The 26,497-nt window shown below is 40.9% G+C and overlaps 1 protein-coding gene across 5 annotated transcripts in view; it reads right to left on the reverse strand.

Annotated features, from left to right (window-relative positions):
- Nucleotides 1-26,497, reverse strand: part of DOCK9 (dedicator of cytokinesis 9) — a 263,127-nt gene that overhangs the window by 30,331 nt on the left and 206,299 nt on the right. For 3 of the 5 annotated variants that reach the window (XR_005017271.1, XR_005017270.1, XM_036832051.1), the window contains exons 28-38: nucleotides 24,750-24,896; nucleotides 24,463-24,546; nucleotides 23,649-23,760; nucleotides 20,324-20,502; nucleotides 19,969-20,082; nucleotides 17,856-17,976; nucleotides 13,273-13,406; nucleotides 11,121-11,235; nucleotides 7,661-7,727; nucleotides 6,227-6,274; nucleotides 3,498-3,634 (exon numbers count right to left, since the gene is read on the reverse strand). Coding sequence is in view for 2 of the 5 variants with exons in the window: in XM_036832051.1 (XP_036687946.1) it covers nucleotides 3,498-3,634; nucleotides 6,227-6,274; nucleotides 7,661-7,727; nucleotides 11,121-11,235; nucleotides 13,273-13,406; nucleotides 17,856-17,976; nucleotides 19,969-20,082; nucleotides 20,324-20,502; nucleotides 23,649-23,760; nucleotides 24,463-24,546; nucleotides 24,750-24,896 (1,258 nt within the window). In the remaining 3 variants the exon portion in view is untranslated. Of the gene's footprint in view, nucleotides 1-2,903; nucleotides 2,948-3,048; nucleotides 3,175-3,497; nucleotides 3,635-6,226; nucleotides 6,275-7,660; nucleotides 7,728-11,120; nucleotides 11,236-13,272; nucleotides 13,407-17,855; nucleotides 17,977-19,968; nucleotides 20,083-20,323; nucleotides 20,503-23,648; nucleotides 23,761-24,462; nucleotides 24,547-24,749; nucleotides 24,897-26,497 lie in introns of those variants that run through there. The other 2 variants (XM_036832052.1, XR_005017272.1) reach the window with 2 other exon arrangements.

A 26,497-nucleotide genomic window follows, 5' to 3' on the forward strand; every position in this document is an offset into this window, starting at 1 on the left:
TTTGAAAAATATTGATTTTACTTTGGAGACTCCCCTGCATTTTTTATATTGATTCAATATTATCTACAATAAAGGAATTTAATTATCATCTATATTGTTTCTTATTTGAGATTCATAGATATCAAAGAATATCAGAATTATATGGGGTCTGAACAAGCCATCTCGTCTAACTCCTCATATGATGCTTAAATGACCTGGACAGTATCCCCAGTGGGTCCTCATCCAGTCTGTTTTCACATCTCCAGCTGCCAGTACCTGTACTGTACCTGTAGTTAATAGGTAGTCCAGTTAGAAAATGCTTCCCCATATTCACCTGAGATCTAATTCTCTGTAACTTAATCCAGTGATCTTAAACTGTCTCTTATACTGAATTATATGAAATACAGGTTTTCTTCAAGGGTTTCTCCCTCTCGGCTAGCTTCTCTCCCATCACACCAATGGGAAATACGGATTATCATGCAAGTGAATTTAACATATTCCTAGAACAATACGTAACATTAAAGTAAATACAAACTGTTATTTTAAATTTTTTGCAAATGAATCACTTATTTGCAAACATGTTTCACTTAGTTTTCCCCTCATCACTCAGTTTATATAAAATATATAAAATATTCTCCGAGCACCTATCACTCTCAATTTGTCCTTTGGCACAAGTCTTTTCTACTGATACACAATGAGTATACGTTGCAGTGAACAGGTCAATGCCTTAATGTTGTAAACATTTACTTTTTATAAGCCTGGGCAATGACCCAAACAACAAACTCCTACACTTTGAGTGTTTTTAAAATAGTTAAGACCACTGGCCACAGTGAAATTTGTCATTTTCATTATTTCCTATAAAAATCCAAGAGTAAGGGAAAGTGCCCGCTAGCGTTACATGTGTGCTGCGTGTGGTGTCTTTTCCCGTGTCCTACTGTTAATAGGTGATGGAGACGGTGCGGCTTGGCCTGCACCGGCTTAAGTTCCTCGCAGTCCTCTGCTGCCCCCTGCTGGTCACGCTAAGATCTGACAAAGCCTTTCCTACTCAGAGAAAGGAAATGAAAAATTCAGGTGTATAGGAGGGGACTTTTCCTATTTTCATTCTTTTCCAAAATAAATTCATTTTACACTCTGGCATCCCAGCAAGTCTCTCACATATTGGATCTCTGTCATACTGGTTGGCCCAACAGAAGGTACTGTATTCGTTAACTAGGAATTTTCTTAAAGAGACATACGTGGCTACAAATTTCCCATACAATACCTAGGTAAAGATGTAAAAACTCATGTATGTATGAGTTCACACACATAACACACGTATACATACAGTATACACTCCCTTCTCTGTGGCTTTTGGCCGAGTTGACGATTTGGAACTCAAAAAGCTAATGGTGGTAGAGGCTGAAGCCTCCCAAATACAAAATCACAATTAGAGATATAAGTGAAGACTGAGTTCAGGGTGAAGATGCAAGGACTATGAGACATCAGAAGCTATTCGGGGTGAGCAGGAATTGTAGGCACACATTAAAAGGCTAAAATAATCAGCTACACACTCTTGAGTGGGAAGGCAAAAGGAGAAACTTTGATGGAGAATGGTGTCACTGAAAACTGACTAAAGAAAAACTTCGGGTTGGAAGAGGAGAGGGGCAGGAAGGACAAGGTTCTCTGTGGGTAGCAGAAAGAGAGGATGGAAATCAACCATGTTAACAATAGGGTTTTTGGCAGTAGAACACAGCCAGCTGTCTCTCTCCTCCAATTCAAACCACCACGGCGAAATCCATGTGCAGTGGGAGGGGTTGCTGCATATCTTGGTGGATTAAGGTTATTTATTCGTGTGTTGATCATTCAGTTTATTTTTGTTAGTTTTCTATGTTTCCTACATGATTATCTTTGGAGGCGGGGCCTTGGTCTGCTTATGATTTTTTTTTTTACAGTGCTTTAAAGTTTAAGCATTTATTTCAACTGATAGTGAAGTATTGATAGTCCCTGTGTTATAAATTATCTGGGCAAAGGCAATGTAGCAGGTCTTGCAGAACAGTGGGAATTTGATTCCTCTTTGCTAAATAGGAAATAAAAACTAAAAATAATGAAACTCCTTGTTTTGTTTGTTTAAACCCTTTGTCTGCAGAGCTAAAACAGCCCTAACAGACAAGATGTTGAAAAATCAAGTTCTGTAGCCTTAGACGTGCCACTAACGCACATTCCACAGCTAAGTATAGAACCCAGAACTAGCATTTGAAGGCTACCAATTCAGTGTGTGGCAGACTGACATGATATTGATTTAAATTCAGCCTAGAATTTTATAAAGAGAGACTGTACCCACTACATTTAACTTTCTTGGGGGTGGAAGAGTGGGAAGGTGCCATATTTTGATTCCCCAGCATTTTTACTTTGAACTGTTCTCAATTTAAGGTGTCAGGAATGTACCGTCTATGCTCTTAGCCTGCACTAAGAAAGAGGTATAGAAATCACAGTGAGTGGAATGAATTCTTATGATTAGAAATGATGAGAAGATATTACTAACCATGAATTAAAGACACTGCTTGCAATGAGACAAATAATTGTCTAGATAGAACAATAACTAGCTAAGTCATGCTTGGAGCAAAGATGGGACAATTTAGAGAACACACCACTGACAGAAATGATGACATTAGTTTATAAAGTGCTGCATGATTGATATCTTTTAGGTTTTCTGCTTCAAGAAACCCTTAAGAAGACTAAACACTTAAGATTTCTAGAAACAGCACATGATGCTATGTCCCCTCTGGCAATTGATAAAGTTAAATTAAAGATATGCTCCCATGTTTTGGCAAAGTCTCTACTGTGAAGTTAGGAAGCCCCAAAGTTAGGAAGGCGAGATGAACAAGAAGTCTCGGTTTGCAAGTGAAGCGGCCTCGTAAGCAGACTTCAACCTGATTAAATCTTACCATTGTCTACAGAAATTCCAAGCACACTTGATATCTTTCTCACACTGAAAACACAGAAAAAGTCACTTTGTTATTGGCTTTTCCACACCCTCACACATTGATTCACGGGCTTTACGGTTTCACGGCAGTTTAACGATTAACATACATTCAGGGCTGGAATGTCAGAATGTGGACGCTTGATCAATTACACGCATGGGGTCAGGAGGGTGAAAGGAACTTGCCCCAGATGTTCTTGGGAGTCACACGGGGAAAACTGATGATAAGTTGGCTACTGGCAACAAATCAAAATACTAAATTAAAAATATCAGAGAATGTCTGGCTATCAGGCCAGATTTTGTTTTATAAAACACCAAGCAGATGGGGTGGGGCAAAGGGTCTAGGCTTTCAGGTCTGGTGCTGTAGTTGACCGCGTCCCACATTATGTCATTCTCCTCCGAGGAAGGGAACTGCGCCACGAGCTCTTCATCCTACTGCTCTGAGCTGGAAGAAAAGTCAATTTGGTGATGTGGTGTGGTGTGGTGTGGCCAGGGGCTCTCCCCTCTGAGCTGTCACATGGGATGGCTGGCTGTTACGATGGTGTGTCATGGGACTTACTGTGGTTAAAAGTGACAGAGTTATCCAGGCTGCCCAGCTGCTGCAATCTGGCATGCATCATTCCTGTTCTGTTACGGGAAACAGGCAATGTCTGAGATTTTCGATCATGAACTATGGGTCCCAACCCCTCCTGGTTCCTGCAACATGAGTGAAATGGGATAGAAGCAAAAGTTAGACTTGTTACACTGCAGCGAGATGGGGAGCATTAGTGAGGCCAGGACACAGCACGAAGGAGACTGGCCACACACAGACCAAGCACAGAGGAGCCTGTTGGGGCCACATGAGCCAAAGACACACACAGGCAGCGGCACTTGCAGAGTTCACAGCAAAGCATCTGAAGACGAAGGAGCAAAAACCAGGCCAAAGCAGAGACCTTTTCAGTTTTGGAAAGGCATTTAGAGATGCTACTTTTTAAAAAGGTGAGCATCAGTCCAATGTGGTGCTAATGACCAGCCTTTGGACAACAGCCAAAACACCATGAATCTTTTTGGATTATGTATGTTATTAAACAGCAAAAAAAATTTTTTTTAGTTAAAATAATGCATTGGAAGAAACAGAGAACAAACATGCAATGGGAAGGATTATATGAGGCGGTTTAACACCTTTATTCTTACCCAGGAAAGGAGGAGAAGAGCCACAACCTTTGTTAGACTTGTCAGCAGTCAAGTGAAGAAAATAGAAAAGTGATCTGGATTAGCAATCAAACAGCTAACTTCCTACTGTGTACCATCACCAGAGCAGATGAAAAATGAGACCAGCGCTGGAATGACACCTGTCCCCCGTCCCGTAGCCAACCGTCTCCCTCACTGTGTTATTGTGTGGAGGAGAACAGGACATGCATGGAATATCATCGGGCAACATGCTGCTGGGTGATTTCAAAGTGACACAATGAGAAGGCGCAGTGTTCACAGAACCAGACCACCACAGAGGGCAAACACTGACAACGTTTAAATCATCACTCAGGATCTCTTCCACATGCAGCAGAGACCATGGCAATTTTTTATAAAACAGGGCACGTCTTTCCACTGTGCACATTATGAAGTAACACCATCCTCTACCCCGCCTATCTATGCCCATTTATTTTTAAGACAGTCCAATGAAGCATACTTTTACATGCAAATATATACAGGGTGCTTAGGAAGTCAGAAGATTTTTTCTTTAAAAAAATTAAATTTAGAGACATTGAAAAAATAAGTTAACTGCTTCACAAAATCCAATTCCAAAATAGTTTGTTGGGGCAGAAATCTTCAGCTTTTCACATTCACCATGTTCAGCTCTGAGGCATTTTATTCTATTTGCACCACATTTTCCAAATGCCATCTTGTGACATGGGTGACACCGCGAGAGGGTGTGAAGCTCCCCCAGCAGTGTCTTTCTGTTGCAAATATACTGTTTGCCCATCTTCATGGGACAAAGTGAAAAAGAATGAAGTTATTATATAAGGACACATTGTATATATTTGCATTTAGTACCCAAAAAACTCAAATGCAAAAATTACTGTTACGATAAAAAATAAGAGTTAAGATTAGAGAACGTTAAGTGCCACCACATTTCAATTAAAAATAGAAAGTATTAATAGGAAGAAGAAATAATATAGTCTCTCTAAATTTGCTTTTTAAAAGAAAACATACTTTTATTTGACATAAACACAATTCTGAAACTTTCTCAAATATCTCAAGAAAAAAACAATGTTACCATAAAGAGCGAAATCTTGACACTCAAATAGAAAGTCTATTAAAAATCTATTTCCTATTTCATCGTTGTAAAGCAGAATTATAGATAAGAGAAAAACCTCAATGACAACTAAATTTTAAAGTTTTTCTTAAAACATAAATATGTTTACTTATAATTAAATTTTAGCAACAAAAACAATAGAAAAATAGGATGCTTAGACCAAGACCCCATGAATACATTATCACAGGATACACAACAACGGAAGAAAACAAATACAGACACACTGAATGGCAACAGGGAAGGAGTAAGAACTCGCTAACGACAAGAGGCAGTGGGAGGAAAGCCTCCAGAGAAGGAGCTGCACGGCTGCAGCAGTGGGCGTCCAGCTCTCCTCAAACTCAGCGCGGGACCGAGAGGATGGCTGGGACGGGGCAGTGAGGGTCTGTGATACTCAACAGAGAGTTCCGGTCAGACAGCAACAGAGGGCACAGACAGCTTATTCAGAAAAAGAGGAGAAAAGGCTCAATTTTAGAGATGGTTTTTTGTGGCAGTCCAAACAGATTTGAGATGGACTGAAAACATTCTTTCATGAAGGAGGAAAGTGGTTAGATGAGAAATTACTCTCTTTGTAGTTGGGAGGTGGAATGGTAAAAAAGGACCTTTGAAAGCAAAAAAGGGAAAGAGAGATCATTGAGGAAGGAAAAAAAGAAAGAGAGGGAAGACACAGCCAGAGGAACTGGGAGAAGAGAAAGAGGAGACAGAAGGAACAGAGCACGAGGGAGGATTTGGAAGGAAGCGGAGAAGTGCAGCAACAGGCCATGGAGGAAAATCTTTCCAGGAGGTATGCCTGAGACAGAACAAGACAGAAGGAACGTAGGAACATAGGCAAAAGATGCCACCAGATTTCATGGCAGCAATCCAAAGACCTGCCACTGTCTTCATGGAGGTTTATGAGAATTACAACCGCCAATCCCCACAGACAACAGTTCCCACACTTCTGGATCCAAGCAACACAGAGAATGACACAACACTTCAAACTAAAACTCCCACGGTACCTGGCAATATATCGCTTCCCCATGTACTGGAACTGGTGCAAGCAGACTCTGTGGAGAGCATGAAAGATTATTAGGGAGCGATAAAGTTATTGGAGATAAAACTATTTTTGACACATTGCTTTATTTAAACCCATTTACAGTAACATATTCAATAAGCTCTTACATCTACCACTAGCCCCTTACTTCTGGTTTTCAGAAATCCTCTGGAAGGTCCCTCTAAACCCAGAGAAAATGATCAAACGCAAGGGAGGCCGTATATTGCATATTGTGCTGCTGTCAGTGCCATGGTGGCTGGTCTGAGCAACACAGAAGAAAGGCCCAGGACCGACAGGATTGACTGTTGACTTCGGGTGTGGATATTTACTCCACATCTGCCTTAGAAGGCATGGTGGAAACCATATGCACTGTTCCAAGTTGCTTATTCGTTGTCATTCAGCCTATGTAAGGAGCTTTCTTTTTTGATTCAAGTAAATGGACTGGTTCCTTACAGACATCAAGTATGTATTTTTTTGTTTTATTTTACTGTATTTTATTTACAACATTGATTTTTTAAAAAAAATCATATATTTAATAAGAGGCAGTTAAAATAATGTCTAGTAAGTTCTTCTGGCGCTGAATCTTGTCTCACATGTGACAACTCCCACCTTTAACTCAGCAGAGGAAGTGACCATGAATTTGGGAACCAAGACCGTAATTCCAAAATGCACAAAGCTCTGAACACCATGGGTTTCCACCCGAATTCGTGCAAACACATTTGGCAGCAAATCATGACCCCAACTAACAGAGGTAAAGCTACCTGGTCATGATTTAACCTACTATTGTGAACAATCATAGTACACAGAAATAACTTCTTACTGCAGAAACAATCATGTGCTTGACTGTGGGGTGCTGTAGAATATACTCTCTACGTAAGTTTTTCAAAAATCCAAAAAAGTCTGGATTTGAAAACTCATCTGGCCCCACTAGTTTTGGATAAGGGATTGTAGATTCGTGTTTCTAAAAGTAAAAAGCTTAAAGGAAAACAGAAACTTAAACTAAAGTGATAAAATAATATAGACTGTATTTAAGATTTCACTTTTACTTATTATATATTTTTAAATTGTAGCAATTTTTATGTCTCAGTTTCTGAACAGCATCCATCGAATTCAGCTAATAAATTTTGTGCTATTTTATTAAAATGGCTTATACGCCCAAGTAGTAACCTGTCATCTACAATAATCACATATCTAATCATTTAGGGCTGTCGCTGTCCACTGGGTCATGAGCTCCTGAGAGGAGGTGTTGGGGTTAGGTCCAGGAGAAAGAGCTTAAGGATAAGTGTGGATGTGAATATATATTGCATTCCTGGTTCAACTGTCGGTGCACTGTATTCTTCACACCTCTTAACTAGCCAGGAAAAATCAAGAGTCCATGAGCAAAGACGAAACTACTCACTCCAATATTGTAAAAAAATCCATAAGTTCAGATGTTGAGGCCTTGTTCCAATATGTAAACAAAGCATCTGGAAAGTAAACATTTATTTGATTAGAATTATAATGCGTATTTCGTACATTATAAGATGGGAAGAGACCTCAGAGTGTAGGCCTCCAAACTTTCCTCGGCCCCCTTTTATAGTTGATCAAAGGATAAACCACAGTGACTAATCTATTATAATGGGTAACATGCACAACAGGCTTAGTCAGTATAAAGAAGTTACATTTGAACATGTGAACTTTAATTTCAGCATGCATCATCTAGCCCTACATGGTACCTATTTAACTTATACATAATGTGCTCTTAAATGGACTAGAAAATTACCCACTACAGAATCCCTCCCCAGTAGAGAATCTGTTGAAAATTCTTACATGTACGTAAGTAACCCCTTCCCAACACACACACACACACACACTGCAGTGGAAGCATGTATCCTACAGGCACTGTTTTGCCCTTTGAGTTTTAATTCAGCAATAAAGCTTGGATCTATCTCAGTCTTTTCCAAGCTGCATAATAGTCCTCTCCATGGATGTACAACAATTGAGTTAACCAGTTCCCCTACTGACAGACATTTACTTGTTCTTCCCCCCAATTTTTTGCTATTATAAATCATGCTTCAGTAAAAATCCTTTTTACATGCGTCTTTGCACACTCATCCAACTACATCTGTAGGAGAAATTCTTAGAAGTGAACTAGCCATGTTAATAGTGTGTACGTTTAAAATTTGACATATATTGCCAAATAGCCTTCCAAATAAGCAGTGTATGAGAGTTCCTATTTCCTAGCACGATGGTACAATGTACCAGTGGTTAAGAACCACACCTGTTCTTTATCAAGAGCAACTGGGCACATCTTTATTTAAGGCAAATCCTACAAATTCACTTACAGAAAGCATTCCCTGTGTATGACTCTTAACCATTCGACATTGCACAAAGAGTGTTAGCGTGTGATAGTTAAACATTTTTGCCTTCTTACATTTTACATTGAAGTTGAGAAATGTGTTAAAAGATTTCTCTCAGGGAAAAAGCCACTGAGCCTTTGGGGCCTGAGATGAGCGAGAGGGCGGCTGCAGAGATGCTGGAGGCTCACGAAGATGCATGGCAACGGACTTTTATTCTACACTTGTCAAGAACAGTGACAGGCGGGAGAAGCCGTGCGATACATATCAGGTACCTGCTATGCACCAGGCACTGTGCTAGGTCTCATGATTTCACATATATCCTGTCATCGAATCCTCACCATGATCTGGGGCAGAGTTCCCATTTACAAATGAACTAATGAAGGCTCAGAGAAGCTAAGTAACTCTCCCAACTACCAGCTGAGAGAATGCCGGTGGAATGGCGATTTAAATCAAGTGCACCTGATTTTGAAAGCCACGGTTGGCCTCTTAGACCAGAGGGTGGGTCGGGGAGCTTCCATCTCTTGGGGGTTTCGAGTTTAGAAACCAGAGGGACAGACTCTGGTTACTTGAGGCTGGTGTGTTGGGAACCCAGGGAGTTCCCTGGATGCTGGGCCTCTTGGGGTCAACCTGCAGACCTCTGAGGCCAGCAGACAGAACCAGCTGGCCAGCCAGGTGGTACCATCATGGCCTTTCCTTGCTCTGTGCTCTGACTATTGGCTGAGGAGGGGGGAAGACAGAGCTAAGCTCTATTACAGAGAAAGAAGGCACAAGAAGGTGCAGAGGGAGAGGGGCCCTGCGTGTAGAAGGTGCGCATTAAATGTGGGATAAAGGAAAGAGTAGCTATAGAGCTAGTTACACAACTGATTTTTGTTATCTGTCTGGGGAACTATTCTAAAGGCAATTTCTCCCCCACCCCATACCATACACAAAAACCAATGCTTGGTAGGTACTAAGATTTAAATGTGAAAATTTAAATAATACAGCTTTTAAAGAAAATACAGGAGAATATCTTCAGAGCCTGGGGGGTAGGTAAAGATTTCTTAAATGAGACACACAAAGAAATTCTAATTATAAAGGGGAAAAAAGTGTAACAACAGTAGTTGGAAAAAAAAAGGATATTCTAAAACTGTTTTGAAGAAGTTGTTGCATTTTTTAAATATGTGCCTGGCCTTCCAAAAGGCTGACTTTAAAGGGTAACTTTCACTTGGATGCAAAATTTCTTATATATTTGTTTTTTAAAAACAGTTATTTTCTAGTTACACATCACATTTAATATTTGAAATGTAAAATATTTTAAAGAAAACTTTCAATAAAGGAAAAACAGGACTCTAATGCTGGCTAAAACTCACTACCATGATGAAAATTGAGAACGTTTGACTTAATGGGAAGAATTTCAACTTTCTAACTGAAAAATCAGAATAAGAGCCTGGTGCTTTTGTATTTGGTCATCGTTCACACACAAAAAAATCTTGTCTGTTTGTGTTTTTCAAAATAGCTATTTTAAAGTAACATGTTGACAGAAGAATAAAATCCTCCAGTTCCAAAGCATTTTAAGGATCTACCGGTATGCTGCTCCTAACCTCTGAGCTACAGGTCAGGCTCTTAGCACTGCTGAAACGGAAGCTCGATACAAAAGAAACACTATTTGCAGCAGAAGTACCTTCCCCTGGATGCTCAACGCCCACACCCCCTGCCACCAGACAAGTGGGCTTCAGGTCTCCAAAAATGGCATTTTACTCTCAAAAGAGTTTGTCTTCTCTCAATGACCTTAATGAAGCTCACAGTACCCTTCCTAATTTGTTACAGGAAAATTAAGAAGATTTTTGACCAAGATAAAAACTGTGACATTATACTATGGCACAGTTTCATGTGACTGCTTCTATCACACAATCAGAGTTGGAACTGTCCTGCCATGGATGTTTACAAGCTTTAAGTGGTACTGATAAAGCATTAATGGTTGTGGCCATTTCTATCTAAAAATGTGGTTGTCAAACCCTTAATCAGAAGCGTAATCTACCAGAACACCACTATTTCCAATAGAAAACTAAACACACCTCGCTTCTAGTTAAAGCCAGGAATGTCACACACACTGTAAATGGAAGACATGCTTATTAGGTCACCAACACTACATTCTCTAATTCAAGAGACTGACTAATAAAATTATACAAGTTGTCAGTAAGTTTGCTTGGACAAATGAAATTTAAAAAAAAAAAAATCAAAAGCTACTTCATTTATCTGCTTCTGTCTCCCTTAGTGAAGATGTATGTCTGAGCTTAATATAAATTTTTAAAATATGCCATTCACATTTTAGAACTCTTTCTGAAATACAATAATTAATGAAAATAAATTTCCAAATTAAGACTTTTATTTCCAGTACATTTAGTAAATTAATATGTATTTCAAACAAGAGAGAAAATCCCTTTAAATCCTTAAACACTTTGAACCAACTACAATTTTTAAAAAATAAAGCAAATACTGAAACAAGGAAAGTAAAACAGATAGCTTCATTTTTTTACCTACCATCAGACATGCTTTTTAAGATGTAGAGGAAACACATCAGCAGGCTCTTAATCTCAGACTGGTCAAGTTTGTCACAGCGAACGAGAGAATTTCCCAAAGTGCCACTTTGCTGGTGCTAAAGAAGGAAACACAGGTGATTTTTCTCCTTCGTTATAGGTAAAACAAAATTAGGTTCACTTTTCTCCCTTGGAAGAGAAAGAGTCTTAGAATTGAGTCAAATCATACAAATTGGAAGGTATAAATGATTTGTCAATGAACTACAAGCACACCGTCACCAAATACACACAAGCGTTAATCCATGGAAGCTCTGTCTTGTCTCCTTGGCACACTCTCCCAGGACAAGCCAGAAGGCACAGACCTTTCAAACGGAAAAACCAGTCGTAGTTACTGGCTTAGTTCCGAAATGCCAACTAAAACTTCATGCAAAAAACTTTGTGTGCTAAGATCAAACAGAAATGATGATTCAGAAGACAGTGCCAAACCAAGCATATCCTCAAGAAAACGTCAGTGGCTGAAACAGCAAATTAAGCCCAAGGGGCTGCTATGGACCAGCCACTAAAGCCTGGAGCTGAGTCACTGTTATTCCGTTACATCCTGGGGCAGCCTTCGGGGGAAACCACAGGCAGGTGCCTGATAGGGACAAACAGGGACACCTCAGTGCAGCAGGACCAAAGCCCCTAAACTGATGAGATCATGCCATCATCAGCTTAGCTCAACACTGCAAACTTCAGAAAGCTCAGGGCGCAGGGTGAGGGCAGCTTTGCCACTAGACAGCAGGTTCACACCATGTTCAAAGCATTCACTTAAAAAAAAAAAGTACAAGAATCTCATCTCATTTAAAAAACACAAGAAATTTAAAAATCTTGAAAGTTATATTTCCAATTGAAATCTGGAAAACTTTTTTGCCAAATACCAAAGCAGAAAGATCAGCGAAAAAAATATCTTTCATTCAAGGTACTGGTGGGCAATGGAAAAGATATATACTAATCAGGTTTAACTAATAACATAACACGAGTATTTTTATTATAGGAAGAGACACATTGCAATTAGTGGCAAAGCCGTGGTGCAGGTGCGCCTCCCGCCCACCCACTTCATCAGCGCCGCCGGGAGAGCCCAGGCCTCCCTGCAGCGGGAGCAGGGGCGCCGCCTGTGGGGGCTCCTCCGGCAGAGGCAGCAGCGTTAGCAGCGAGAAGTCCATGGTGACCCGGTGTCTCCTGGCCGACTGGCCGCTCTCCTCCTCTCCAGCTCCGCGTATGACACAAGCCGAGTGCCTCCTGAGCAGCTTCTCCCTCTACGCACGAAGGCATGTCAGGGTCAAGGGAGAAGTTCGACAGGTCATGACACCTGCGCGGAGATGCTCGGGCGGCTACAGAACCCCAGCTGAGGATCATCACGGCGAGGTCGGCCACCACACAGCCGCGGTGAGGTTACGAACCTGACCCCGAGGAAGGGTGGCTTCCAAGTTTCTGAGAACTAGGAATACATCCCTAAGAGAATCACTTGTTTATTGGTACATAAACCTATAACTTAACTTAACCTATACATAACTTGCCTATAACTTGAAATAACTTAGGAAAACGTGGCCGAGGTGAGACTAATCTATCATGGTTCCAGGTTTAAATCCAAGCTTTATCCATCTGCACAAAATTCCAAACTTAGGTATTTCAAGAAGAAAACAGTTAAATATGAGGAGGATGTGTTGTGTTGGGGGCACAGTGTGAACAGAGTGATTTCAAATGAAGCCTCATCTGTATGGCTGATTCGTCTTTCTTGGAGCCAGCTTTGGATGCAGCGCCCATTTGCATAGATAACTGTGTTATAATCGGTGTTCTCTGGCACACAGACCGTGGGGATTCTAAGCAAGTGGCATTTTCATCTCCCAACCTGTTCAAACTGCCAGAACCACTGGCTCAAAGTGCTCCACTGTAAACAGTGCCCTGATGAAATCCTAGAACAGGAATCAGGGGGTTTCAGGGAATGGGCCCCATCCTTAGATCGTACTCTGAGATCATCTACCCCAGGTTAACTGAGTTGTTTAAGGAAAAAAAAAAAAAAAGGTCATACTTACTGAACACTAGAACATGAAGCATGTTTACTTTGGGCTAAATCCATTAGTTGTAAGAAACACTTAAGTTACATTAAAAGAAATTACCTTATCCAGGGAATTGCTCTTCTCACTATTCCTTTCTGGAAGGCTGTTCCCGGAATCTGTGCTTATGAGGGATCCTCTTGAATCAGCATTTCTCACACTACTGATGTTTGGAGTTGAGTTTGTATATGGAGAAGCTAAACAGAAATCAAGCCAAGACCAAAGATTTGGTGAGACAGAACAAAATAAAAATAAGTACTGAACTCTAAGGGAAACTGCTTTTATGGCACTTATTTTTCCTGTGAGAAAGCTGGCTCAAGAGTTTCATTCAATTACCTCTCTTTTAAAGAACCAGGCCATTTAGATTGAGATACAAATAACCGTTAATCTGAAACGTTCAGACATAACTATCAATTCACTTATGAGAAACCACCTTGGATTGCTCAGACTAAAGGAGAACATGCTGGTTCAGACTGGGGTAGAATAAAGACTTCAAAAAATTAAAAAGATCAATCCACCTACAACTATCAAATAAAAAAAACTAAACCATGCAATAAACCCACAGTACTCAAACGGTGGGCTGAGGTACCCCAGAAAACTCTGAGGGGTGTCATGGGACATTTTAAAATTTCAAGGAAAACACAGTGATACTTGACATCTGCTGGAAACTATAGTTTCAACCTCCGACTGTGCTACATTCCTTTCCATGATGTCATATCTCTATGAAGCAGGGTATTTGGTGGTCGCTATGATAAAAAGCAAGCACTGGGTGAAAATCAGTGTGGAACAGGAAATGAGAATGTTGGTGAGCAATCTGATTCCAAATTTGAGAAGCCGTGTAGCGCCCAACAGGCACACACAACCCATTAGTTAGAATCGTGGTTATTAAAAATAAAAATTTTTTTCTTTAAATTTATGTATGTATATAGTTTTCAAATGCCTACTAAGTTGTTAGGTTATAAGTACTTATTATTTGGCCCTAAGTACCTAATAAACGAACCATTAGGTGTTTCTTTTGGCCTGGGGACTCCATGAAAAATTACTTTGATAATAAGGGTGCTGTGAATTGAGAATGTTTGGGAATCTCTGCAATAAACAGTTACAAGCAGAAAGGAAATCTAACTTGGAAATAAAATTTGTGACATCTGTTGAAAAAAACAGCATTTTAAGGGATAAGTCAGCCCCTACCTCAATACTGTGGAATTTTTTAAAGTAATAGATTGACTTCCTGCTTAGATAAGATTTAAATAAATCACATAATTATAAATGACTCTTAGACTTGCACATTCTGGTTTGAACCAAAAGGCATGCCTCCGGCTGCGAGGCTGGGCTGGCAGTGCACACTGCAGAAGACTTTCGGCGCCACGCTGCAGCAAGCTTTAAGCACAGCCTCCCATCCCCAAGCTGCCTTCACCTGAGATGCCTTTACTTGGCACCTCAGAACAGGCAGGCCCTTTTTTGGGTTTCAGCCTGCAAATTAGCTGCCATGGACTGATACACCTCTAAGTTAATCCCCTCCCCGTCCCTAACACTCAGGTTTATCCACCACCATCTCTGAAACCAATTCAGTGTATTAAGTATATCAAGAAAAGAAGGGCAAGGGAATCTGAGAATGTAAGTGCAGGCAGGAACATGTAAACCATTGGCCAGGGGCTGCGCCTACCCAGAAGAGGAGCTGTGTGATTGACTGCCGCAGGGTGCAGGTGAAAACACTATGAAAAAGCCAGGGGCCTTCTTCTATACTCAGAAAAGAAACACGCACTGTGACCAAATTATAACTATCGTTTTCCTAATATAACCAGACTTCATACTTAGTGTAGAACACAGAACTCAGTAGAAAAAGGCTCTCAGTAAAGTAAGATTAGACATTAAATTCTCAAAGTTTTAGGCTCAGTTCCAGAACAAGAGTCCTAATCTAAGGCAAACAGATGTAAATGCAATAAATCAAAATCAACATGCTTAGTAGAACTATGTTCCTGGTGTGTGTGTGTGTGTGTGTGTGTGTGTGTGTGTGTGTGTGTATTTAATATCCTGGCCCAGTGCATAACTTTTAAAAGAAATTTAGTTCAACTCTCTCCCCTTTGTACAGACAGCAAAATGCAATACACTGAGTAGGTAGGTAAAGGAACCCTGAGCCTACGAATGCATGCCTTGAGAATGTAATCTTTTTTTTTTAAATTAAGTTATTTTTGGCTGTGTTGGGTCTTCGCTGCTGTGCGCGGGCCCCCTCCAGCTGTGGCGAGCGGGGGCCACTCCTTGCCGTGGTGCACAGGCCTCTCACTGCAGTGGCCTCTCCTGCTGCGGAGCATGGGCTCCAGGCGCGCAGGCCTTAGTAGCTGCAGCACACGGGCTCAGCAGTTGCGGCTCACGGGCTCTAGAGCGCAGGCTCAGTAGTTGTGGCGCACGGGCTTAGTTGCTCCGCGGCATGTGGGATCTTCCCGGACCAGGGCTTGAACCCGTGTCCCCTGCATTGGCAGGCGGACTCCCAACCACTGCGCCACGAGGGAAGCCCCTAAAATGAATGTAATCTTAGAGTAGTTTTTATCCAGGCAATGAATCAGTTTCAGAAATTTTCATGCACCATGTTCCAAAGACATTAAAAAAACTGCTGAGGGTACATTCTCAGTAAGTGTGGAAACAGAATTTCCTTAAGAGACGTAAGGAGAAAGTCAGCTCTTGAAGGATAAGCACTGGGACTAAAACTAACTGGAAATTCCTTGAAGAATAAAAGAAGAATTGCTAAAGCTACCAGAAAACAACTAGTAAACCCAGTTCAAAGGTGGGGGCTTTCCTGGAAGGCATTCCTAAAAGGAAACAAGGATTAAAGTGTTTAAAGATGGGGGCAACATAGATAAAAGCCTGAGTATAAATTAAGTCTATTGTGGTGAATTCCCATGAAAAGTGGATCCAGATCTTGAAATTCAAGAAAGAATGAAAAGGGACAAAATTAGCCTTGAGTACTTTTTGTAACTTCACCATGAACACAGAGCAATCGAAGGCCATTTATGTCACTGAAGTTGTGCTAAAGACCCCCACTTTGGCTCATCTCTATGTTCTCAAGGCATCCCAAACCCTAACAAGGTGAATGTGGAATTGGAGAATCAAGTCAGAGTCAAAACATCACCTCATTCTAGTTTCATCATTTCCACAAAGTCTTGACTCCTACAGAATACTGGTCAGAGAGGACAGAGAGTTAAGCTTTAGGCTACTAAGAGTCTATCACAAAGCATGAATAACACTGAAGAACTGTGCTTGTTATAATGGCGGTCAAATAATAACACAGTTTACCTTGCCAAGCACTGCACACATTCAACTAGCTCTTCATCCCTCACCACGACTCTATTTCTGAGATGTGGACACAGGGTAAAGAGGAGAGACACCCTGCCCATGGCAATTATAAATGGTGGAGTCTGGATCCAAAGCCACATCTGTCTGACTTTAAAAACAGTGCTGTGAACCGCTGCAGACAAAGCCCCTGAAAGGACCCCTTCCCCACTCCTGGAGAGCGGCTGGGCTTCTGGACAGAGTGAGGCAAAGGAGACAGAGTGAGGGCCCCATGAGAAAGGCAATGGAAACACCACGTGCCAGGCTCTGCATTTTGTATGAATTAACTCATTTCATCTTTACGACACCAAATGAGGTAAGCATGACTATGAAAAATACACAGAAACAGAAGTAAGATTAAAGACTGGTATGGGCATTATGGGATAAATCTGAGCATTGGTATGCGGTTTCCAATTTTACAGTCTGGCCAGTTTCATCACCTACATGAAATACCATGTTAGCAACTAGAACAACACAAAAGCTAAGGACATAAACTCAGAATGAACCACAGTCCTGCAGGTTAATTAGGTAAAAGGACGGCCCTTTATTCTGCCCTATGAGTTAGTTCCATTATTGGGTGGTCTAAGCATTAGCCACAGCAGGATGCTTCATTTATTCAAACTGTGGTGTAAAAGAGAGGAAGAAATAAAGACAGCATAAGCCTGTGAGTGTCTGTGAAGATATATATATTTTTTTGTACCATTATCTTTATGAAGGAGTTGGCACGTGTGCTCAATCACAATATTAATAAATACATTTCTCAGGCATTTTCTTATGGAAAAACTACTCAATTTGAATCTTGATTTATGCCATCTGTTTTCCTCCCCATGGGGGCTGCTCTAACATTATTTCAGATAGAAAAAATATTGTAGGAAAGAAGATTTTAGAAAACTGATTTCAGGACTGCATTCTAGCCATAAACCAGTATCTCCATCAGCAATTACTCTGTCATATCTCATCTAAATCATTAACACTACAAATAAATCCTACCCACCACACACACACTTGCAAAGATATTCTTTTCCTAAAAGCATAAACAATCCAGTTTGAAGATTTAAAATGAAAAATTAACATGCATTAAACAAAAAGCAAACAGGACAAATATGTGGTTAAGTGCACTACATGTGTTATTCCTGAAATTTGAGATCTTTATTTCAGTGTAGAGTTAAGGGGTTTCAGAGCTGAGGAGCAAAATCAGGAAAAGAATATTTGAAGTAGAAACTCAAGACTTCAAAGTTCTGATTTGAAAGCTAACAAATGATTGGATTAAAGACGCTTTCCAAATTAGACTGCAGAGAAACAGGTCAGAGCCTGAGCATTACCAATGCCAGAGATGGCACCAAAGAGGTCCTTGTGCAGACTGGCATCCAGCGTGCTCCCAGACTTCTGCGGTGTCACTATCGGGTTCACGGCTGGCAAAGTAAGGGATTCCTCCTTCACAGTCTGTCAAGGAGGAGAGAGACAAGAAACAATTGAAGATGACTTTAAAGGATTCACCAACAGTTCTTGGAAGTGTGAGGGCGAGTATAAGAACAGGACAGAAGAGCCTGGCATGTTAAACGTGCCTGAGTGGGAGGAGGACAGCAGGGGGTGGAGGTGGGGGGTGGGGGTCAGAGAAGGAGCAGGAGGAGGGAGCACGCGGCACTTCAGGTCTGGGGCGGGCAGGGAAACCTTGGCCCATGAAGTCCTGTATTTCCCCAGGAGGTCTAGCACCCTTCCCTTTCCAGAGCTCTGATGCCCAACATTTCTGTAGATTATTTCCGTATGTTTCTTCCTTCAGAAGAAGCCTCACGTGCTCTTTCTAACTGGAACGTTGGTTTTTTTCTCTCACATCAGAAATCTTCCCAAATGAGCAACAGTGACCTCACAATAGCAGCAGTGAAAATCTCTGCAAGGTGGGCGCTTCGTGTGAATTCTCAATCAGTGGAGAAATTATGGTCATTATGAAGTGATGTCATAAAAGGGATTTTACTTTCATGAAAGCCAAAGCAAAAGCTGGTGTTCATTTTTCTCAGGGTTGAAGCAGTACAGATAGGTAGCATTACACCCTGAATTACTTATTCCGATTAGAAAAGCAGGCAAATTTAGAGAATACACATGTGAAATACAATGTTGTAGAGGGTGAGATTAGTGTGGTGCATTCCATGTAAGGACAGTGAACATTCACGGTCTCTGGAACTACAAAAACTATTCTAGAAATACGGTTCATCTCAATGCACCATCACATAGGAGATGTATAAGAAACAGGACAAAGCACCACTGCTGGGGGAAAAGGGACAAAAATACACACAAGGGAGCTCCCCCGGTGTATGCCGTAATGACAAAGTGGCAAGATCAACAATGGAGCCGGTTCACGGGTCCAGAATAAACAGGAAAAGGGCACTGCTGAACTGCTAACACCCATCCAAATTAACGGCAGATTGTCTCCAACCAAAACGCTTTGAGATAATTTCTGGCATCACCCTTCAGTCAACTTAATTTCCAGTATACCTTTAAATGACTGCATAAAGCTAAAGTAAATTAAGGTGGTCAGTTTGGGGAGGTGGGGTCATTCACCCTGGCCCCCCGACATCTAGTCTGATTATCTTTCTAATTTTACAGACACAGAGAAACTTCAGCCCCAAGAGGTGGCTTTTCCAAGACTGTGTAGTATGTTACATCAGAACCGGGGCTAGCACTGAGCTCTTATAGCATGGAGGTTAGAACTATGCTTTTTTAAAAAAAAAAAAAAAAAAAAACTCCTTCCTCTATAACTTTTTGTTGGATACACAAAGAAGATCCTGAAATCTTACAAGAAAACGAGCCATCAGGAAAGCATGGCTTTTTATAATGATTTTTAACAAGAGTTGAAGGTTTACTGATTGACCCCATCTTAGCCAGAAATGCAACTTACCAAGACTACTGTAGATTATTATGGTTTTAGGGGCAAAAAAAGAGGAGACGTGTATAGTTGAATAGTGTCCCTCCAATTGCACATCCACCCTGAACCTCAGAATGTGACCTTATTTGGAAAGAGGGTCTTTGCATATGTAATTAAGATGTAAGATAAGATGATGTCATCCTGGATTAGGGTGGGCCCTAAATCCAAGCACTGGTGTCCTTATAAGGACAGGACAGGACACCAGAGACACAGACACACACCAGGGAGAACACCATGTGAAGACAGAGGCAGAGACTGGAGTGATACAGCTATAAGCTAAAAAAAGCAAGGATTTCGGGCAACCACCAGAAGCTAGGAGAAAGGCGTAGAACCAACTCTTCACCCAGAGCCTCGAGAAGGAACCAACCCAGCTGACATCTTGATTTTGGACTTCTGGCTTTCTGACTGTGAGAGAATAAATTTCTGTTGTTTTTGGCCACCCAGTTTGTGGTGTTTTGTTAGGGCAGCCACAGGAAGCAAATACAGGCTGTGTCTATGTGAATGTGCTTACGTACACTGCCAGGGTTCACGGGGAAGGGAGACACATCTCTCACGTTGATCCGCTGGACATTCTCAATCAGCAGACCGAACAGAGGCAGGTAGAGAGTGGCTATCCTTGCTTGATGGCTCTGAAACAAAGGCGCAAAGTGTAAGTTTATCCCGGACTCAGAATTTAATGATGGACTGAGCTAGCACTTGGCCATCTCCTGTATTTGGATCCTTCCTATAAAGACTGCTGTTAGATTGTATTGTATAAACAGAGAAAGTCTTAGTGCTGTTACCACTAATTTTCTAACTGCTTATTTCTTTATATTACTCAAAATGAAGGACATTCATCAATCATATTTCCTTCCATTAGGGAACACTCACCCTGGAAGCATATCTGTCATCAAAAGAATGCTTTATCAGCAGGTTCTTAAGCACAGCGATGGCAATCAGCCGGACCTCCCTGAACTCCTGGAGGGCGGTCCCCACCTCCCTCAGTAACAGTCCCACCAAGAAGTGGTTTCTGCAGAACTCATCCGTTAATGCGTAGTCAAGCTGGAGATCTGAAATGAGGATAGAAACCGCTTTAGTTAGAAAGGATGTAACACTCTTTGAATAAAGTAAAAACCAAGCTCATCCTTTGCTTTCAGCCTCCCCTGTGTGTGTGTCATCAGGTGGTCACATCTGGCTTCCAAGGGGAAAGGGCTGATAACCTAAAATACTGCTCTGCACTCCAAAGTGAAAACAAAATTTAAATACAAATAAATGCACTGGATTTTGATTTTAAAAGGTATTACATCCTACATAATTATTAAGTTAGTGAATAGTTTTAGTACCAATTTTTAGAATACAGAACAGCATGTTATATTACAAATGTAATTTTGTTACTGATATGAAATTTAAAAATAAAATTGTAGTAACTGACAACATTATAGGGGAGTAATTTGTGCATAACAGACACGTAATTAAAGAATAAATATAGGTGGTCTATTAAAATGTTCTTCACTACATGAGTTCATTTATCTATTTCCTGGTCATTAATGCCTGTATACACCCATTAAAACCCAATGTGTTTAAAATGAATGAGTTACCATATTACCTATTATTTTGCTATCACTGAAGAAGATCTTATTTGACTTAGAATTTGCTAAAATATACTTTTAAAACTTCTTTACCTCAAAGAGCCAATAGAAAACTAATATAAATTAGAACTAAAATGGACAAAGCACCAAATCGAACTAGTAAGTCATCAGCAAGCTAAGTGACAAGACTGAAAGCTCTTCTGGAAAAGAGATAATAAGCAAACATGAAACCTACTGAGGGACGGTAAATAAAAGCAGCTAAACATCACACTCTAAAGCTGAAATACACCTATCCAGAAAGCTGTAGCTCGGATTTAAATTCTTATACTGAATCCATTGTTAGAGGAAAATCTATAGGCCTCTCCTTTGACTTTAATCCCATGTTAGTTGCTTCTAAACCTATTCAAAGTCTGACCCAAGTCCTATGAACTCTTTAGCAGAAGGAAGGGAAAGAGTGTTCATCTTTCCAGAATACTCATGTCCACTGTTTATGATCTTTAAGTCCAGTTTACTGAAAAGACAGTTCACAGCTTGAATTCACATGATCCCCTTAGAAGGAGAACTATTTATGGGTTTAATTGTACACGTGTGTGTGTGTACGTGTGCATGTGCAGAGAGGAGAGTGGAGGAGCAGGTGAGACGGGTAAGAGGAAGGAGGATGCTAAAAAAAAAACCGAAACTTTATTCCCATCAGTGCAGTTCTGGAAATTATCTGTAGCTGACCCACGCCACCTGCCTAGGGCGGCCCTTCTAGCCGCCAAATACCCCGACAGTCTACTAAGAGCTTGTGTGAGTCTGTGGGGTACCTGAAGGGTCTCCTCCTCACTCCTCACTTGCTTCTACAGGATAGACAATTGGGCCAGTGGGGAAGATGGACATTAGCACACGTTCACTGCCCAACCGCTGGGCAGAAAGAGCTATCCTCAGCACCCTGACAGGTGAGAGGAAAAGACAGTCACGGTCTCCAAGGACAGGTGGGCTAGGAACTGAAGGTGGGGTGAAGGAGGGTCTGGGGTGCAGAGTAGGGAGCAATTCACTCCAGGTGGGGCGCTGGGAGAGGCGAGGGGGAGACCTGGTTGGGCCCACATGGGAGGTGCTGAGTGGCTGGCCAGGAGGAAGATGAGGATCCCCAGGGAGGTGCTGCGTGAGGCTGAGAAGTGCAGGGAGGGCCTGCCATGTGTGAGGAGCTGGGACCAGCAGGTGTGCCTGGCATGTGGGGAACAGTGCGGGGTGGGACAGGCGGGCGGGCTGGGGTTGGATGGGGGGATGCTGAAGAGCCCAGGAGCTCAACCCCTCACCTTCTTCAATTATCATCCCAAAGTTGCCTTCTCAGTGAGGCTTTGCCTGGCCACCCGATCTCAATGCCAGCCCATTTCCTATCCCCTTCTCTTGCTTTATTTCTCTCTCCTTAGCACTTATCACTCTCTCATGTTCTACATATTTCACACAGGTAAGACAGCAGGGGATTTCATCCTTGTTGTCCACAACTCTATCCCAAGGCTAGGTATAGTTGGTGCTGAGCAAATATTTGCTGAATGCATGACCGCCAACTTCAGGCCACAGTCCCCCTTCTTGCTCTTTAAAAGGCAAGGTATTTATGTCTCTGAATGAATTCCTTTGTGAGTTTCTCTCTGAATTTCAGAGTCAGTTGATTTAGGTGTCATTAATAGTTTGGTGGCATCCTTCCACTTTTTATCTCCTTTAGCATAAATAATCCTGAGCACATACAAGGTGCTAGATACTACTTGACAGACCCAAGAGACTAATTTGATTCATTTGACTTACTCAGTGAAGACAAAGAAATCTCTATGAGCTTAATTCTCTTCAAACTCAAAAAGGATACAGAACAGTTAATAAAGACTCAGCATGCAAACATAAAAAGCATGTGAAAAGCCATGTTGCTTGTGACATAGGTTACTGCTACTGCTATAAACAAGGACTATGAAAACGGTGGAATAATACATTTTTGAAATGAAGCAGAGCTTTTTGTTTGTTTGCTTTACTTCTTAAAGAAACGTCCTAGAGGACCTACTGACCCCAGGAGCAAAAAACCAGATGCCCCCTGGGGATGCTATGGCAATGTCTTAGCTACAGTGAGAACAAATTCACTGGTTTATCATCAATTTTAAAACTGATCCAAGTATACGGCAAATGCCTACATGAATAGCATATGTAAGCATTTCAGCAATCACTTGCATTCTTTTTCTTTTAAAGGAGGAAGATGCAAGAAAGCAAGCATCACACCCCACACCTACCTACAGGAGTGTCATTTGACTCCACAGCTGGTGAAAGAAAAGCTAATTCATAAGAAAAAAGAAAAGTGAAACAAATAAAAATAAACTACAGTAAATAAAATGGATTACTATTGTTTAAGCAATGGAATTTTTCAATGAAAAAGAGTCACACTGGCATGATCTGTAGTCTGGTAAATTTGCTAAAAAAAAGTAAGTTCCTATATAGCATTTCATCAATTTTTTTTAATGGAAATTTAACAAGAAAAAAAATCAATTCATCAATGAAAAATATCAGATAATTTGAATGTCATGCGTGAACTAATTCTCTTTTATTAAAAATGAATGGCTCTCTTTCTGAGAAGACTAGGATTAATATATTTAAAGATAGATTACCTTGATATCTTTGAATCCTGCCTTTTCCAAATGGCATTGGTAAATTCAACGGAATATAATGTTCATGATTGCACACCACACGGAGAAATTCAAATTTGTATTCAAAGAGGGTCTGCAGGAAAAAAATGGTTAGTCATAAGTTAAATACCTCAGTGGATACTTTATACAGCCTCCTGAAAAACCTATTAGGAATCACACACTCGTCTTTAGCCTCTTCCCTGTCTTAGAGCTGCACGCTCTAGGCTATTTTACAGATTTCAGAATGTCTGCAGGGATTTGTTTGAAAATTGGGAACACATTTCATTAAACAATGTCCTCCACTGACTTTTAGGGCATTTATGATTTATGCTCCTCTTACTTCAATAAAGGATTTCAGGCAGCTTATAATTATAGACACAGATTCAGTGCAATAAAAAAATGAGTAAGGCAGAGCTTTAAAATAGACACGCAATGGAAGAGACAGATAATTCTAGCAGAGAAAGGCTACATGGTTACTTCTGTTACCTTGTTAAATAAACTATGATTTGCAACACATATACTTTTAGTTTTGCAGCTGAGAAGTCATTTAAGGTATTTATGAGAAAAATCAACAGGTATTTATGTTGCATGTGGAATTACTGTGTCCCTAATATCTCACACATTAATGCAAGTACTAGTTAGTACTAGTTAGTATCTCCAAGAGAGGCGAATGAATAGTGCCTCTGGGACTGAAAGAAAATTCTGATGTGAACCAAGAGAAACAGGTGGGTATCCAGATGTCACTCAGAGAGACAAAAAGAACAGTGTGTAACACACACACACACACACACGCTACCTTAGGATCTCCAGGAGCAAAGCAGCTGATGTAGTTGTTGATCTGCTTAAAGACAAAGCCCCTATCCATGAAGGTGAAACATCTCTGTGGAGGAAACAACCCACAAAGGTTAAGTATTTAGGCTTTTTTGGGAAGTTGGCTTCAAATCTGCATTTATTGTGAATAAGTTTATCCTTTGGCATAAAAACCTGCCATCAACATTCACTGAGCATCTATATGTACGAGTCACTCTGCTAGAAAAAGCACATTAGGCACTTGGCGACACCCTCTCCCCCGGAGGCCCCCACCTTGATGAACACAGCCAGGCTATGATTCGCATTCTTAGATGCCTCTGGGTTATCTCGAAACTTCTGAGTGATGTGTGGCATCAGCATATTCACAACAGTTTCCACTGCATGATGATAGGATGCAGGAAATCTCTGGTTTCGCAATAACTAAAAAGGATTTAGAGCAAACATTTATTATTTTTTAAGTTGCAACCTTTGAGGGGGAAAAAAAAAATCTCATCCCTGAGTTCATTTCAAAAACCCAGGGCTCTCATCTTATTTATCTGAAATTAGATAAAATAAATTATTCTTTCTTCTCTCGAAGTACTGTATAAGTATTCTAATACTTCAAATAAATGCTGTGGATCAGGTCTGAGATGTTAGACTTCAGTATGATAAAGACCACTGTGGAGGTATTTATAAAAATGTGGAGATGCACCTTTACTTCCAGAGATTCTGATCGGACCTGCATTCTTACTGCATTTTACTTTGATTCTAATGCCTGTATCTTTCAGAGATTTCTTTAGAAAACACTGGCTTAGGGTTAAGCCTCAAGTATTCAAACTGAACACACACAGAATGCTGACTGTATGTCACTAGTTGAAACTGCTTAGAAGTCCTCTTTAAATTGACTTTACATAATAATTTCTCCCCATCAGGAATGCTTACCTAAGAAATTACACACAGATCACTTGGCAATTAGCTACCACTTACCACGTATCTTCTACACACCAGGCACCGCACTAGATATTTTTATGTACTTTTTCATTAAATTCTTAAACACCCTCATATTATAGAGGGTCAGAGAGGTTAGGTAAATGCGTCTTCAGTCACACAGCTAACAATAACAAAGATTCAAAGCCAGATCTACAATGAGTTTAAAGACTACGCTCTTTCTGCTCTGTGATGCCGCGCTGACCCCCCTCTGGCCCCAGTGCATGGAACCATTTACTGAAGGCCTGGAATGTGAAGGGGTCTTAACTGGATGCTCAACGACACTTATCCGTGCATGCACGTGATTCTAACAGCACGTGATTCTAACAGCCACAACAGGGGGGTGTTTTCATCCCCACGTTACAGATGAGATGAAACTGAAGCTTGGAAAGATTCAATAAAGAATACTAACTGACCTTTAATATCCTTCCTTTCCTTTTCCCTTTTAGTGACAGAACTCCTGGGTTTTACAGGGCACATGGCTGCCCAGCTAGAGACTGCATTTCCCAGCATAACCTGTGGCAAGATAATGGCCATGTGACTAGTTCTGGCTAATGGGCTGTAAGAGGAAGTGACGCTTGCCTTTCCCATAAAAGGCGCTGCTTGCCTACCAAGTCCTCCTCTTTGCCACTGCCTGGAATGTGGAGTGGTGGTGAGCCAGCTTCTCAACTATGCAGACGAGGGTGACCCCTGGGCTGGATAGTTGGATAGGAGCTTGAGTCCCTGAATGACCTTGGGGGGCAAGCTCCCTACTGTCTGAGCTGCCTACTGGCTCATAATTTTCCAAAAGAGAGAAATGAACCTTCTGTCTTATCTTAGCCACTACTATTTTGGCCTATTTTGGAGCAGCCAAACCAGTATCCTAGTATCAAACAAATAGTATTTTGTAAAACTAGAACTGGAGCCTAGGCATTTATGCTATGAAAGCATGCATTATTTTATGCATTAAATACCAGAACCTACTATGAAATTTTGAAATGCCAGCTTTATAATAATCTCAGTTCTCAAACCAATAACAAGACAATCTTTGTAAATGTACACAAACTCAAGAATCC

Source organism: Balaenoptera musculus, chromosome 18 (assembly GCF_009873245.2).
Source record: "Balaenoptera musculus isolate JJ_BM4_2016_0621 chromosome 18, mBalMus1.pri.v3, whole genome shotgun sequence".
In the NCBI taxonomy this organism is placed as follows: Eukaryota; Metazoa; Chordata; class Mammalia; order Artiodactyla; family Balaenopteridae; genus Balaenoptera; species Balaenoptera musculus.